The 16,025-nt window shown below is 35.9% G+C and overlaps 2 protein-coding genes across 3 annotated transcripts in view; one reads left to right on the forward strand and one right to left on the reverse strand.

Moving 5' to 3' along the window:
• The window catches only part of LOC113168496 (Fc receptor-like protein 5), a 50,634-nt gene that overhangs the window by 25,224 nt on the left and 9,385 nt on the right, over positions 1-16,025 (reverse strand). The gene's annotated exons all lie outside the window — the stretch shown is intronic.
• LOC113168489 (butyrophilin subfamily 3 member A2-like) lies at positions 1,504-7,257 on the forward strand. Of its 2 annotated transcripts, none has more exons than XM_026369522.2 (6): positions 1,504-1,602; positions 2,498-2,607; positions 2,814-3,152; positions 3,317-3,604; positions 3,689-3,814; positions 4,103-7,257. In XM_026369522.2, exons 2-6 carry the CDS (start codon positions 2,499-2,501, stop codon positions 4,546-4,548), a joined length of 1,308 nt encoding a protein of 435 aa, XP_026225307.1. In that variant the 5' UTR covers positions 1,504-1,602; position 2,498; the 3' UTR covers positions 4,549-7,257. The 2 variants fall into 2 exon arrangements, with proteins under 2 accessions (XP_026225307.1, XP_026225308.1); XM_026369523.2 differs by having other exon boundaries at positions 4,092-4,225.

The following is a 16,025-nucleotide window of genomic DNA, read 5'->3' on the forward strand; positions in this document are numbered from 1 at the left end:
CAGGCAGACATTTCACTGAGCTTTGACCCTCATCAGACAGATATTAGTGGTAATTTATTGATTAACCTCACTGACATAATTGTATTAGCTAGTTGGATGATTCTAATATGTAAATTAAACCAGTACCACCAGTGAAGTAGTGTACTTTCACTATGGAGGGGGATTTCTGTTCTTCTGTACTCTCATGATTGGTTGTTTTCAGTGGTGTTGCTTCAACCCATGAAAAGATGATTCTTGTCATGATGAACTGTAGCACTGCCTCTCCACAATCTGTGGACATGCTGGAAAAGCTTGTTGCAACCTGTTTGGATTTCCTGGAGCTGTACACGTCAGTCATAAGGCATTTAAACTAAAATCACTGTGCACTCACTTGTCTACATGTCAGGATGTCAGTTCAGTGTATAATGCTACAGTATGTACTGTAATTTTTAGCAGTAGGATAATTAAAAAACACAACACACTGAAAGAGTGAGCGACTCACTCTATTGAACACTGTACTTAAGAGATATTTAATGCTACTTTTGAAGGTTTAGTTAAATACATCTGCCGTACATTAAGAAGGATTGTAGTGTTTTATTTCAGTTTCAACAACATAGAGATTTTTTATAACTTTGTCAAAGTTGAATTCATGCCACAGAGTTGTTGTATTGGATTACATTTGAATACAGCTGCTTTTAATGAGGCGGCAGTGTGTGTATTGTATCGTGTTTTTGTTAAGAACAACACTCAGCTGCCATCTTTTATATTATTGTGATATTAGTTATTAGTAGATAAACTTGGCTAAGACTAAAGCACTGAAGCAACGGTCTCAGCTGTTTTAACAGTTTGATCACCTGTCACTGTATTGATACCATTCAGTCATTCATTTAAATTTTTAGTTTCTCTTGCCCAATAATCTAGCTGTCAAACTATTTATAAACACATATTTAAACACTTATGTAAAGTTAATGCCATATTGCCATAATAAATGAAAATGTACACTACAATATATGTAATACTTGTAAACACTACAGTACTTTACTATACTGCGTCTTGGGCCTGATGAAGCTACTAGAAATTTTATTACATGACAAGAAGGAAGTACAGTTCTCAAGGTTTAACTTCCTGAAAGCTTCATCTACATGTGACAGTCAAAACTCACTCACTTGCTTGGAATGAAAGTATTTTCTGGTAACAGTAATCTGAACTAACCTGTTCAGCTGGTTTGGAATCCAACTGACACTGTAAGTAAACATTCAGTTCAGAAGGTTAATGTAGTGCTATAAAATTTCTCTATTTTTCTTTCTCAGAATATCATGTGATAGTAAAGTAAGGAACACGACGTTTTCTACCCTTTGGAGTAGAGTTGTCACACACCACAGCACCACACTGTGAAATACAGAGCACAGTTACTCACAGTACCACGAATGCCCTTTGATACTACTGCCTTCTGCCAGGTTTATATGTAACATCACTTAGTCAGGTGACAAAGTTAGGGGAGGTGCATGGAGTGCAGATCACACAGTGTATCTTGTGACATGTTGTTTGTGTCCAGATAATAACACGTAAAAGTTACAGTCTCCCTCCAGTTCTGCTGAGGCAATGCTGAGGCAATCTCCACAGGTATGTAACCTTTTTAAAAAAAAGACTCTTTTATGATGTATTCTTGAATTTTCATTAAAATACATAACGAGTGACTTCTACAGTGAAAGCAAAGCTACAATTCTTTTTGGCTTTCTGTTGTTATGTTATGTAGCATTTACCTCAATTATATTATGAAACTACTAATTAGAACACTTTTAGATTTTTTTATTATTTAGATGAGTTTCTCAAAAAGTTCTGTCTTATTTTTAGCAGTCATTACATTAAGAACGTATTACTTATCTGTGCCCACATACCATTTGTATTGGTTAATTTCAACAATAATGTCTTTAATTAATATATTAATTTGTTGTCAAAAAAACAAACAACAAATACAACACCCCCTCAGTCTTACATCAGTAACTAGATCTGCCAGATTTGCACTTAACTTTAAAAACAATACTGGCTACTATGTTTTATGTTTCTATATAAAACATTATTAAAATGTATGAAAGATAATTATGTAAGCAGGTAAAATACAGTACACTATAAGAAGGGAAAGTTAGTTGTGACTGTAGGAGCAGTCTCAGGGTTAGCTAACTGCAGAAGCTGCTACTACAGAGCTGATATAACGCAACGTTCAGAGGAACACCAGTCCAAGAAAAGTGCACCTTCCGCAAACTGCAATTCAGGCTGTAATTCCAGTTTTGCATTTTCATGACCAGCACAGTGCACAAGTCTGATAATTAAAGGAATATGAGGTCAATTGTGCTATATTTGGCAAAAATAATTGTTTGACAATAATATGAAAAAGACTTTTTAGTTTTTTACTAAGACAGCAATTACACTTTTAACCAAACAGTTTGACTTTGGATTAAATGTATGTTTTTCGAAAATAAATTTATTCTATTTTAAAAACTTTTATTTCACTTGTCAGGATGTTTCATCAGTGGAATCGACAGCCAATAAACTCTGATCATGGCACCATTAGTTCCTTGATTTTTTACCATACTGCTGCCTTCTTTCTTCTAATACACTCTTGTCAAGGTAAGTTTTTCCAACGTAGAAAAACTATTTGCACTTCATCATAGAGTTAATGTATGTAGGAACATTGTGCCAACAAGGACATCAATCCTTTCCCACTGATTAGCTAGACATGTGTCCTTACAATACTTTCAGAGGTGTGGGGATGTTTTTTTGTGAAGCCACCTAGTGTAAAATACACTGTTAAAATACACCTGTTTCTACCTCAGGTCAGTCTCAGATTATCAGCCCCACTAAACCAACAGTGGCACTTGTTGGTGATGATGTCCTTTTGCCATGCCACCTGGAGCCTGCTGTTGATGTTGGTGCTCTGACACTGGAGTGGGCCAGATTTGACCTGAATCCCAGGTTTGTCTATCTGAGGCGTGATGATGCAGAACTGTTAATTAATCAGCACCCATCATACATTGGGAGAACATCAGTATCTACTGACAAACTGAAGCATGGAGACATTTCACTGAAACTCTCCAAAGTGAAAATATCTGACAGGGGAAAATACAGATGCTACGTTCCAGATGTGGGTACATCTATGGTTGAACTTATTGTTGGTAAGTGGACATATATGTACACATATATACATTTAAATAGTGCACTGTAGAAGTACCATCTGACAGTAGAGTCTATGAACAAGTAAGTTAAATAAATAAATAAATAAATTAGAAATTAGAAATAAATTAAACTGTTGATATATTATTCTCTCTTTTGCAACCAGGTGCTGTTTCCTTCCCTGTTCTTATCATAGCAGAGATTGATAAAGCCGACAGCAGAGTGGTTCTACAATGTGAGTCTAAAGGCTGGTATCCAGAGCCTGAGCTGTTGTGGCTGGACGCTGAGGGAAAGATCCTCTCTGCTGGACCTACAGAGACAGTCAGAGGTCCTGATGACCTCTATACTGTCAGCAGCAGAGTGACTGTGGAGAAGAGACACAGCAACAACATCACCTGTAGAGTCCAACAGAGCAACATCAACCAGACCAGAACCACAGAAATATACATTCTAGGTAAAACATTTTCACCAACTTCGTCATTCTAACTTTTAACAACTCCCTGCTTCTAGGGTCCTGATGTTTTATTTATGATTTCAGATGAAGTATTCATGGCCTCGTCCTGTTCTGCTCTTCGTATCATCATGGTATTGATCCCATCTGTTGGCTTCTCGCTTTTTTCTGCTCTTTTCTGTGTTTTGAGAAAACTAAAGGAAAACAAAATCAGTAAGTTAAAAAATAAATTTTACCTTCTTCTAAATGTCAGCAGCTATCATACTTCACAGTTTGTTATGCTAGTTTCCTAATGCTCAGCTTAGAGCTTTTCCCACCAAGGTGACTAAGGTTTAAGAAAACTTAATCTCAATTTTGTTTTTAAATATTCATTGAATATCAGCTTATGTCTCCTATGTTATTCAATTTACTCTGGTCATGTGAAATTCAATATACAGATTATTACAGAAGCACAACAGGTTTTCACTTTACTTTAAGTCTCCTTCTACTGTTTATATACAGATAAGAAGATGCAGCAGGACATTGAAGCTGAAGTTGGAATAGGAGAACAGGATTTGGACGAGGGGAAACTCTGTGAAAAATTACAAGAAAAAAAGAATGAAAAGACAGGCTTGCTACATGCAGTTTCATTATTAATGGAACTGAAGAAAGAACTGGAAGAATCTAAAAATACAGAGATTTCACATGTAACAAAGGTACAGGGAGAAATTAGTTTGAAGTTAGAAGATAATGTGAGCAAATGTAAGAAATGTGACGCAAAACTCAGTCTAAGAGAACTAGAGATCAAAAAGGCTTATCATCAAAAATATCTAAAAAACATTGAAGAACAACTGGTGACAATACATGCTAAGGTTGAAAAAATAACCAACATTAAAAAGAAAGTAGATAACCAAATTGAACAAATCAATGAACAAGTGGACACGACAAAGATGTGTGTCTTATTTTAGTCACTTTTAATAATCACATCAGTGGCTCTTGGCAGGTGAATAAGTCTGACTGACAGCTAGAGAAGAGAAGATAATTGTTGTTGTTTTTTTTCTTTTCTCCCAGTATTTGAAAATTTAATTTTAAAAAGCAAAGTTTGATTTGTATTCCTGTTTTTATTTATTATTTTCTTTTAATACTTTTTGTCAAGTTCTTGTTTATATAAGATTGTAAAAAACATGATAAGTAGGAGACGTGTCACATTTCTGTCGAGGATCAGTTTACTGGGTCTCAGCTGTGACAGTCACCCTGCTCTCTGCTGACTCTCCAGCTCCAGAGATGCTGCAATTGTCGACATCTCCCAGCTAGACCAAACATATTGTTTCATATCCCTTGAGCCTTCTCTTGACTCTCCAACCACTCAGTTCACCAAGGCCCTCACAGATAAAAACAATGGAATCAAATTCAAAGAACTGTACCTGTTTGGAAAAACTGGAACACAGAGAGTCACAGAGATTTATAAGCAAAGAAGGATGTCAGCGTCTACATCTGCAGACATACTGATTGACAGACGTCAGAATAAACAGAATACAAAGAATCTGTATAAAATAATCTTCTCTCTCATCAACTCTGATCAGTAACGAGCATGGTTCAAAAGCACAATGTGAAAGGTCTAAAGACAAAATCCTTTGATTGGATTTTGTGATGCACATAAACAAAAAAAAAAAATAAAATCATCAGACAGGCTGACAGATCCAAATCCATAAGCAATAGACTTATCTAGGAAACAGGCCAGAGCAGCTCTTGTGTCAACAGTAACAGGTCAGGCTCTAAAAGACAGATAAGTAACCAGGAAAATGGCTTGGCTGAATTGGTCAGGAGAAAGGAGACATACAGTTCATATAAAAATGATTCACCCACTTAGATGTTTTATCATTTTATTGACATTATAAATCAATCATGGTTAATAAAAGTTGGCGACTTTGATGAAAAGAAAAAAAAGGAAAATCTGAAAAATGCCTTATTATGTAAAAGTGAAAACAGGTTGTTACAAAGTTGGGCAGTTCACACCTATTCCCCATTCAACCTGACAGAGCTTTAGCAGTTTTACTAAGAAAAATGGCATAAAATTCCAGTGTCCAGACGTGCAAGCCTAATTGAGACCTGCCCACACAGACTTCATGCTATGATTGTAGCCAAAGGTTTATTTACTAAATACTGACCTGAGGGGACTGAATATTAATGCAAACACTGATTTAATCTTACAAATATTTTATTAATCAATTACTACTTTGTAGAAACCTGTTTTCACTCTGACATTTGACTATTAAACAAGGCAGAGCACATAAACTGGTAAAAACAGGCTGCAGACTGGCTGGAATTTTTGGCAAAGTGAAGGCATTATTCTGGCAAAGAGACAGTTCTTATAAATAGTGCTGTTAAAATAAAACAGGAAGTAAAGTTAAACGTTTCATCCATTACAGTTATACAGTTTTGTTTTCAGTAACTTTAAAGCAGTAGCCAGACTAAAGTACAAACATGTGATCTAAAAGGACTTGGCCGAAAATCCACATTCTTGTAGGAGTGGCAACTCTTCGACACACACAACTGGTAAGCAGGCTTTTTATGTTACTAGCTAGTTTAATTACTGATTGCGTATATCATGGTTCTATTGTAATAGTTTGTACTTGTTATATTTTACACCTTTATCCAAAATGATTTACAAGAAAGGTACAAGGTGTTAGAAATAGCAATTTGTTTCTTTTCTCTTTCTTTTCAAATATTTAAGTGCATAGGAAGTTCATTAAGAGTTCAGTTTAAAAGTCAAACTTCTTCTGCTTCTTTTGGTCATTTGACTGCACCAAGTTCTTCCAACATAACATGAAATGGAAAAAAAAACAAACAAAAAAAAAAAAACACTGCAGTTCATAAACCACAACTGTTATTTCCCCAGCCAGTCACACTTAGAAGCTCAAAATATCACCAATATCAAAACAAGACACAAGGTACGCCTTTTTAAAATAGGCCACACATCTGTTGAGTATGTGGTTTAAACTTCTACCTAGAGGTCAACGGCCAAGGAAAAAATAGGCATGCAGCAGCAGTACAGAAAGTCTAACAGCTTTTATAGCTACTGAACCGTTGAATGCTGCCACAGTTTGTGATGCATAATAAAAAAGTAAAATATAATCGTAGGATTAGTTGCTTGTTAGTGCTTTTTTTTAGTTTAATAGTTTAGTTTAGTTTAGTTTTAGTTTAAGCAACACATGGTCTGAAAAATAGTGAGTAAAATAGACAGAGCTCTTAAAAACCATCAAATAAAACAACAGACAATGCATTAATTATGCTCGACTAGATAAAAAATTCTTCTTTGGCAATTTTTTTTACACCCTGTACATCAGTATCATGTGTAGACAAGCTTTAGTGGTACATTACTATTGGAGAGAAATAATATTAACTTGCTGTAAAAGATGAATCAGTTTTTTCCTATAGGTCACAATAAACTACAACTCAGTGTCAAGCTTGTTTTCATTCACCATTTAAGCCTTTACCCTAAAAGTCTAAATGCAAAAATAAAGGACTTAAGGCTAAAAAGGGTTAGGTATAACAACATTTTTACCCTAAAATAATAAATGATTGCCTCAATTATACAAATGAGGTATATAATATAATCTTACTACCACTGCAAAACAGCAGGGAGGCAATAAATTTAATTAATAATAATAATTTAAGCAGTACAAGTAACAGTAAAATAGTCACAGGAGTATCTACTGTGCATCTAGAGGATTTTCACAGTGCTTGACATTTTCCACACTGTTATGTCAGAGCTTAATTCTAAAATGAATTAAAGTAATTATTTTCCTCAAAATAATTACAAAAAGTCCCATAACGACAATGTGATGGACGTTTGTATGAAATCTTTGCTAATTGATTAAAAATAAAAAGAAATGAAGGAAAAAAAAAATATTTGCAGCCTTTACTCAATCACACCAGTTACAGCCTCAAGTCTTTTTTAGTACAATGGTTCACATTTTGCACATCTATTTTTAGGTAGCTTCTCCCAGTCCTCTTTGCCGTACCTCTAAAGCTCCACCAGGCTGAATGGTGAGCGTCAATGTAGCCATTTTCAGATCTATCCAGAGAGGTTCATTCAGGTTCAAGTCTGGGCTCATGTTGGACTACTCAAAGACATTCACAGAGTTGTCCTGTAGCCACTCCTTTGTTATCTTGGCTGTGTGCTTAGGGTCATTGTCCAGTTGAAAGATGAACCCCAGTCTGAGGTCCAGAGCACTTTGAAACAGGTTTTCATTAATGATCTCACCTTTCCCTTGATCCTGACTAGTCTTCCAGTTCCTGCCGCTGAAAAACATCCCCACAGTATGATGTTGCCACCACCATGCTTCACTGTAGAGATGGTATTGGCCATGTGCTGAGGGGTGCCTGGTTCCATCCAGACATAACACTTCAATCTTAGTTTCATCAGACCAGAGAATCTTGTTTCGCATGGTCTGAGAGTCCTTCAGCTGAATTTTGGAAAACCTTTACTGATGAGTGGTTTCCCTCTGGCCACTCTGAGGAGCAGGCCAGAAGAATCATCTCCCACATCCAGACATCACGAAGCCTCCACATCATGTGTCACATCCCAGTCTTCTGCTGGACCACTGCTACAGTTATGAAGGATGTGTTGAAAACCAGAGAGGGAGGAGAGCTGCCCAAGACCCTGACTGAGATGTACATCCACTTCCTGGTGGTTCAGACCAAAGTGAAGAACATCAGATATGATGGAGGAGCTGAGACAGATCCACACTGGAGTCCAGAGAGCAGGAAGATAATTGAGTCTCTGGGAAAACTGGCTTTTGAGCAGCTGCAGAAAGGAAACCTGATCTTCTATGAATCAGACCTGACAGAGTGTGGCCTCGATATCAAAGCAGCATCAGTGTACTCAGGAGTGTTCACACATATCTTTAAAGAGGAGAGAGGACTGTACCTACTGCTGAGATGGTTGTTCTTCTGGAACGTTCTTGTCTCTCCAAAGAGAAATGCTGGCGCCCTTTCAGAGTTACCACTGGATTCTCCTTTACCACTCTGACTAAGGCTCTTCCTTCTCATTCACTCAGTTTGGCCAGGGGGCCCGCTCTTGGAAGAGTCCTGGTGTTTCCAAATTTCTTCCATTAACAGATAATGGAGACCACTGTGCTCATTGGGACCTTCAATGCTGCAGAAATATTTCTTTACCCTTCCCTAAAGCACAAACCAAGCCATGAAATTTTAAGAATTGTCTCAAGACCTTTGAAACAGAATCAGGGCACAGGATTCCGTTTCAAAGGTCTTGAGACAATTCTTAAAATTTCATGGCTTGGTTTGTGCTCTGACATGCACTCTTAACTTCAGGACCTTATATAGACTGGTGTGTGCCTTTACAAATCACGTCCAATAAACTGAATGCTCCTGGGTGACCTCCAACCAAGTTGTTCAATTTTGAGTGTCATGGCAAAGGCTGTAAAAACTTAAATACACATAAATATGATTTTTCTGTTATTTATAATTTACAAAGATTTCAAACAAACTACTTTCACGTTGTCATCATGGGGTATATTTTGTAGAATTTTGAGTAAAATAATGAGTTTAATCCAGTCCAAACTAATGTTTCATAATATTAGTTGTTGACTACACAGTGTATTTACAGACAGGGGTAGTTCTGTATTTCTGAAGAGCACCTTCAGATATGTATAAGACAGAGCAAATAAAATATGTGGTTATTTCTTTTTATTTTTAGTGACTTCTTACAATGCTTTCCCTTCACTAGTACATGAAGATTTAACAATGAACTAAATACAGTCTACACTAGTGTGATGAAATGTTTTGGGCTGTAAAGCTAGAAAACAAAGCAATGACTTTACTAAAATGTAAAAATGATTTAAATCAAAACAAAACCTGCCCACTGTAACGTGAGTTTTTCCTTTGTCATTCAGCTTTTGCAGCTGTCATCCTGATAAAAATAAAAAAAATAAAACACAAGGTAAAGACATGAGATTCATTATTTAATTTGAAGCAACATTTTCTAGGTGTAATAACTTACTATAAATTTTGCATTAGTTGTGTACTGTGCATAAAAATACTTTAGAGAATATGAATTAATTCTTACATTACCGCTTGTTGATTGAACAGCACCATCACTTTGGAGAATGTATCTAAAAATAGATGCAGGTGATTCAGATCATATATGCTCCCATGTGAAGGGTGGTGGCTGACTTATATCAAACTGAAATCATTTTGTTTAACTTGAAAATATTATTACATTTGTAAACATTTTGTTTACATACCATTTTCATTCCTCTAGGTTGTAACAACACTTTACGTCACATCTACATTTTCTTCTCTGGAACCTGAAATATGAACAAAGACACTGTTTTAAGTAACCCTTACAAGATTAGTAGAAAACCAGTAAGCAGTTTGATGTAAGACAACTTGTTAGCTGCTGACAGTCAGGGATTAAAAAGGCAACTCCCGCCTAATGCTGGATCTGTTTCACGTACATATACCTTGGTTCTTAATACAGAGTTTGAATATGATGGGAAGATAATTTCTAAGATGACACAGTCTATAGATAAGACATTTAGGAAAAAAAAAAAAAAACATTTTCATTTAGGATTGCATTCCCATAAGTGTCCCCTTCAAGTCCTCTTTCTAAATGCTGTATTTTCTGTACCTTTCTGTTTTTGACATCGACGTAGTCCCACCAGTAACAGCACTACAGCCACACACAAAACGATAGAGACAATCGTCACCAGGATCAAGAGCTGAATGGAGATAGGGTGGGTATGTTCAGGAGCAGTGTCTTGACCATCTTTAGGTGTTGAAGTAATAGATACTGTTAAAACACAAGATGAGTTTGACAGTTAACATTTTATTTATATGTGAGTAGTTAACAAGTGTTAATGAGAAATTTCTGACAATGAAGTTGGAGACACTACTTGACTGAATGGATAGATTAGTTTGTGACATTTTCATTTCCATAGAATTACATACTTTACACTAAATCTAATTCTATGATATGTCACTGATGACCCTACATCAACACTTAATGATGTTATATTAATGCAAACGTCAGCAAAGGGAGCAGGATGGGGCAGTAGCCTGTCAGTACATAGGACGTAAGAGTTCAGGAAGTATGTATCTCGATGCCGTGGAGAAGGTGTACGTCAGTTCTCTGTCTTGTTATGTAGAGAAACCGTTTTTACATATCTAATTAAATTTTGCAGATGTGTTTGCTTTTGTGTGTTTCCTGGATAAAAGCCATATGTACACAATAATCTAATCTAAAATGAGAAGCGATCACATCACACCTGTTTTAGCTTTGCACTGGCTCCCAGTATGTTTGAGAATTAACTCAACTCATTAATTAAGGTTTTGCTGCTGACTTTTAAAGCCCTTAATGGCCTCTCCCCTGGCTATATGCCAGACATGTTAATACCAAATGAGTCTGCACATAATTTCAGATCCTTTCATGGAGGTCCTCTCTGTGTTTCTGTGATATGACTAAAAACCAAGGGTGACAGAGCTTTTGCAGTCCCATAACTACAGTTTGTCCTTATTAAAGTCAAAGTCTTATTTATTGTGAATTCTAAGAGTACACACACAGAATCAAACCGGCAACTCCTCTCATTACTCTGGGGCATGCAAAAGAGGGTTAAAAAAAAGATACAATACAAATGTTACAACACACCAAGGCTAAACTGTTTAAATAAAATGACATAAAAAAAAATTTAATATTACATTTTGTTTCCAAAATGCACTTAATTACCAGTTCACCAGGTACAAAAAGCTAAAACTAATGCAGTATAAAACAACAGTCCTGAAATAAAAAAACAATAAAGATAAGTTTTGTTCAAACGCTTCGGAGAGTTGGTGATTGAACAGCACCATCACTTTGGAGAATGTATGTTGTGCTTCTGAACTGCAGCATAAAGAGTAACATGCTAATCAATCAAGCATTAATAATGTATACAAAATAATAGCGAAGCATGCTAAACACAAATAAAACAGGTCAAATATAATTCGACAGGAGTTCATAAGGTAGACTTAAAATAGTAACTCAATAATCTGTCCTTATTGAAAGAATAATTAAATAAATTACTGTATTACATAACTAGTTATTAAGCATAAGTGTTTTATCTAAAATTGTTTTAAAACTTTAAGACCGTGCCGGAACATGGGTTTGTAAACCATCTACACTCAGAAACACTGATTCATACTGTATATGTAAAAAAAATAATAATAAGGATGGTGATGTATTGCCGGGTTAACTATATAATTGCTTTTAATTGGTTTTCCCCTCAGTGTTTATGAGTTAGTCTGGCTGGAATAACAACATACTAAAGTATTAAACTGCAGAGGGAAAAGATAAATAAAACTGATGTCAGGAAACAAATAATAAAAAAAAAAATGAGTTACAATATGAAATCTTGGATGCTAAACAGTATTAAGGTTTTTTTTCTCTGGTCTCGCAAAAAAAGTTTTCCAGAACACAATTCCAGTATCTTCTTTTCTTCATCCAATAAAATTACATGAAACTCACCATCAATTATGTGTTTGAAACTCTAGTTTCCCATAGTGAAGCAGTCCCACCACCAGCAGAAGCAGAGCCACCATCAGAATGGTCAAAAAAGTCAGTAGGATGAGACAAATATGACAGGAGTGCTCTGAGCATTCACATATCTCTGTGTGAACCACTGTAAAGAAAATGGAACAACATCATGAAACAGTCAGTTTACTTTAACTGTGACTGTTTTCAGTTGGTTAAAAACATTTTTATTACTTTTTTAAAGCTTCAAAACTGTACCAAGCCTCTGTGGAGAGCTTTAGTACAAAGCATCATCTGAATAAAACCAACTCACCAGTGACAGTCAACCTGCTCTCCAGTGATTCTCCAGCTCCAAAGATGCTGCACCTATAGAGTCCTTCATCTGACGTAGAAACACCCTGGATGATCATCTCTCCTGTAGAGCTGCTCTCCATGAAGAAACCATCTTTATAGAATTCAGCAGTGAGGTTTGAAGGAGTCTGTTTCATTCTACAGAGCAGAGTCACATCATCACCCTCCATCACAGGGAGAAGAGGACTCTCCAGGATCACAGAAGCAGCTGAACAACACATTGATTTGGAAATTGTGATCATGCTAAATAGGCAACAAAGCTGAGCAGAAATATCTAATATATTAAACAAATACACTGTCCAAAGTTAACTAAAACATGATTTTAAATATTTTGAATAAAAGCGTGTTATTATTTACATACCAGTGATTGTGATGGTAACAGTGTTGGTTCTTTTCACTCCTTTCATTTCACACCAGTACTCTCCACTGTCTAATGTTCTATATGCAGTTTTAATCTCACAAGGTCCTGTTGATGTTTCCCAGGTAGAAGCACATATTGTATCAACTCCCTTGATTTTCCTCATCACTCTCCATCCAGTCAGTCCATTCAGTCCTTCACAGCTGACAGTGAAGGACTCATATTCAAAGTGCTGCTGTTTGTTTGGAAAAACCTGAGGAAAACCTGTATCTGAGACACAGAGAATGAGATGTAGTTAATATTCATTGTACGTGTATTGTATTGAAATCCCCCCTAAGCAACAAATGTACTTTATTTGTATTGTTGTTTATTGTAATGTTTTTTGAACAGGAATTAACTGTAATACTGTAATAATAATGACATTCATAAACTACTTGGTCATATTTAAATATGTAAAGGTTCTGCTTTGTAAAGGATGTATGTACTCATTCTAAACTATTTCTTATGTGTAAACGTTTGTAGTTATTTTAAGGCAACACTTCGTATTACTGTTCTGCAATAGTTCCAAGTGCTACACTTTTATTAAACCCTCTCAGGAGTTTGAAGGAAAGTGCAGCCATAAAAGAATAATCGTTTCCATGTGTACTGCAGACATGCAGTATTTTTACTATTACCATCATAAAAACTAAACTCTGAAAACTAGGATTATAACCTGTTTGACCCCAACAGTTTTATCTATGCTAACCTGTTTCATATTACTATATCAAATTGTCACCTAGACCTCAGACTCAAGTTTTAAAATTACAATAGGACCTTTATTTCTAAGCGGCTGATCATGTTACCTACCATTTTCCAGAGAATAACTGAAGTGAAGCTGTGCAACCAGTAGCAATGACACAATCACTAAAAAGAGAAATGTATCATCAGTTGAGCTGTTTAAAAACTCCATGTGGCATATTAACAGTGTTTTACCATCAAAAACCATAAAACTACCACTAAAACAGGAATGACACTAGTTCTTAACAAACAACAATCAGCACTTAACAACAATATTTCACTAAAATAAATTTAAATATTGATTTCATGGTCAAACTTTCTCAGTACTCACACTGTCTGAAGCAGAGAGCTGGAGCCTTCATGTTGTCTGCTGTTGACTGAGCACCTGAATGAAAAACAGTGGATGTGAAATGTAGGTGGGATCCTCCTCTTCCTCTGTGAATGATGGTAAATGTCCTCAGTCAGATCAACAAGTGAAATCTCTAAATTAAGGTTAAATCTTACAGTGTTCCAAATTAATTTAATTTCTATTTGCTAACACAGCTGCTATTCTTCAGTGAGTTGACTAAACTTATCATTGACCCAGTGTAAGAATATATAGCTACAAGTAAATGCAAACAAGTGCAAAGGTTGTTTGAGTTTAAGCTCATAGTTTCTTTTTATCACTAGTTCATATTAAAACACTGCAGTTCATTTACCACAACTGTCGTTCCCACAGGCATTCACACTTAGAAGCTCAACAGCTGACCTGCAGGTGTATGGTCTTATCTGATACAATGTAAAGAACGCCTTTTTAAAATAGACCACACGTCTGTTGAGTATGTGGTTTAATGTTCTACCATGTGGTTTACAGCTGAGGTAAAAATAAGCATGTAATCTAACAGCTTTTGCAGCCATATTACCAGTACTCCTCCAAAATTAATGAATTAACATCCTATGTCTTGATTGTTTGAGTCACAACATGGCAATAACATTTATCTTGCCTATTGCCCATTAATGAGCCAGTCATTCTCTAAAGGGCACAGTTGGAAATGACTGTACTCAAAGACAAACTTGTCTTCACTTCACCAACTAATTCTTTGGCCTAAAAGTCTAAATCCCAAAATGCTAACCTTACTTGTTTGAATACATGTTTGGCTTCTATGTTGGAAATGTACCTACATCTTTACCTAAATAGCAATAAGGTAAACCTGCCAATAGCACTATGTTGCCTGATTTTTTTTTTTTTTAAATGACCACTGCAAAGCAGCAAAAAGGCAACATAGCAGATACTCTCTCTCTCTCTCTGATATATAATAGAGTTTACAGGGCATTTTGCAAGATCTAGTTCATATCTTCCCTAAATACACCGACTACCCATCAGACATGTACACACTTATAATCTGTGTCATACATTATAAATAAACACTAAGCTAATGTACAAATTACACAGAATTTCTATTGCAGTATGTGTTCTGTTGAAACTCCAACAATATCCATCCAAACACATAATAAGATACTTAAACCAGTGACACCTCCACAGTCCCACTCTGCCCTCTGCTGTAAATCAGCCTCATATCACTGTCTACAAACACATGTATTTTTTCACTTTCACAAATGTCTGTTGTCTTTGTTCACTTTTATTTAGAAGCACACATTACAACTACTTCTGGATTCATGTGTAAATGAATTATTTATTTCAACAGCACATATGTATATGTGCTATATTCTTGTTGTTCATATTTAGCATGAGGAAATGCCGCTGGTGCCGAAATTTAATAAATTTATAAATAATGCATTTATTTATAGAGCACTTTTCAAAACATATGTTACAAAGTGCTTCACAAGAGAGACAAAAACACTTAACGTAGCCCAACAAGATAAACTTGAGCAAGCACTAGGCAAACAGTGGAGAGGAAAAACTCCCCCTGGTGGTAGAAACCTCCAGTAGAACGAGGCTCAAGTTAAACAGCCACCTGCCTCTACCGGTTGGGGTGCAGGAAACAGTTATACAAACAAAACAATAATACAAACACAACTCACAACAACTACTGCATCAGTCCTTGGGAAGACCAGTTCAAACATAAGACATTGTGATCTGTTTCAGTTTAAAGAAGAGCAAAAAAGGCTCGTCGGTAGAGGTATGTTTTAAGGAAAAATTTAAAGATGTTACTGAGTCAGCTGATCTTATTTCTTCAGGTAAGCTGTTCCAGAGTTTAGGGGCTCTAACTGAAAAGGCTCTGTCACCTCTAGTAGTCATTCTGACATCACGGACATATAGAAGATTTCTACCAGAGGATCTCAGTCTACGCACAGGCTCATAAGGCTTTAAAAGCTGGAATAAATAGCTGGAGGAAAGACAAAATCAATCCTAAAACATACTGGCAGCCAGTGTAAGGAAGCTAAGACAGGAGTGATGTGATCGTATTTTCTTTTTCTACTTAAGAGTC

The sequence above is a fragment of the Anabas testudineus genome, chromosome 18 (assembly GCF_900324465.2).
Source record: "Anabas testudineus chromosome 18, fAnaTes1.2, whole genome shotgun sequence".
Classification (NCBI taxonomy): Eukaryota; Metazoa; Chordata; class Actinopteri; order Anabantiformes; family Anabantidae; genus Anabas; species Anabas testudineus.

Bases quoted from the DNA above. Each gene is read 5' to 3' on its own strand.
- LOC113168489 (XM_026369522.2), top strand. From the start codon at position 2,499: ATGTTTCATCAGTGGAATCGACAGCCAATAAACTCTGATCATGGCACC. The intron at 3,153-3,316 runs GTAAGTGGACAT...TTTTGCAACCAG, and splicing joins TATGGTTGAACTTATTGTTG to GTGCTGTTTCCTTCCCTGTT. The intron at 3,605-3,688 runs GTAAAACATTTT...TTATGATTTCAG, and splicing joins CACAGAAATATACATTCTAG to ATGAAGTATTCATGGCCTCG.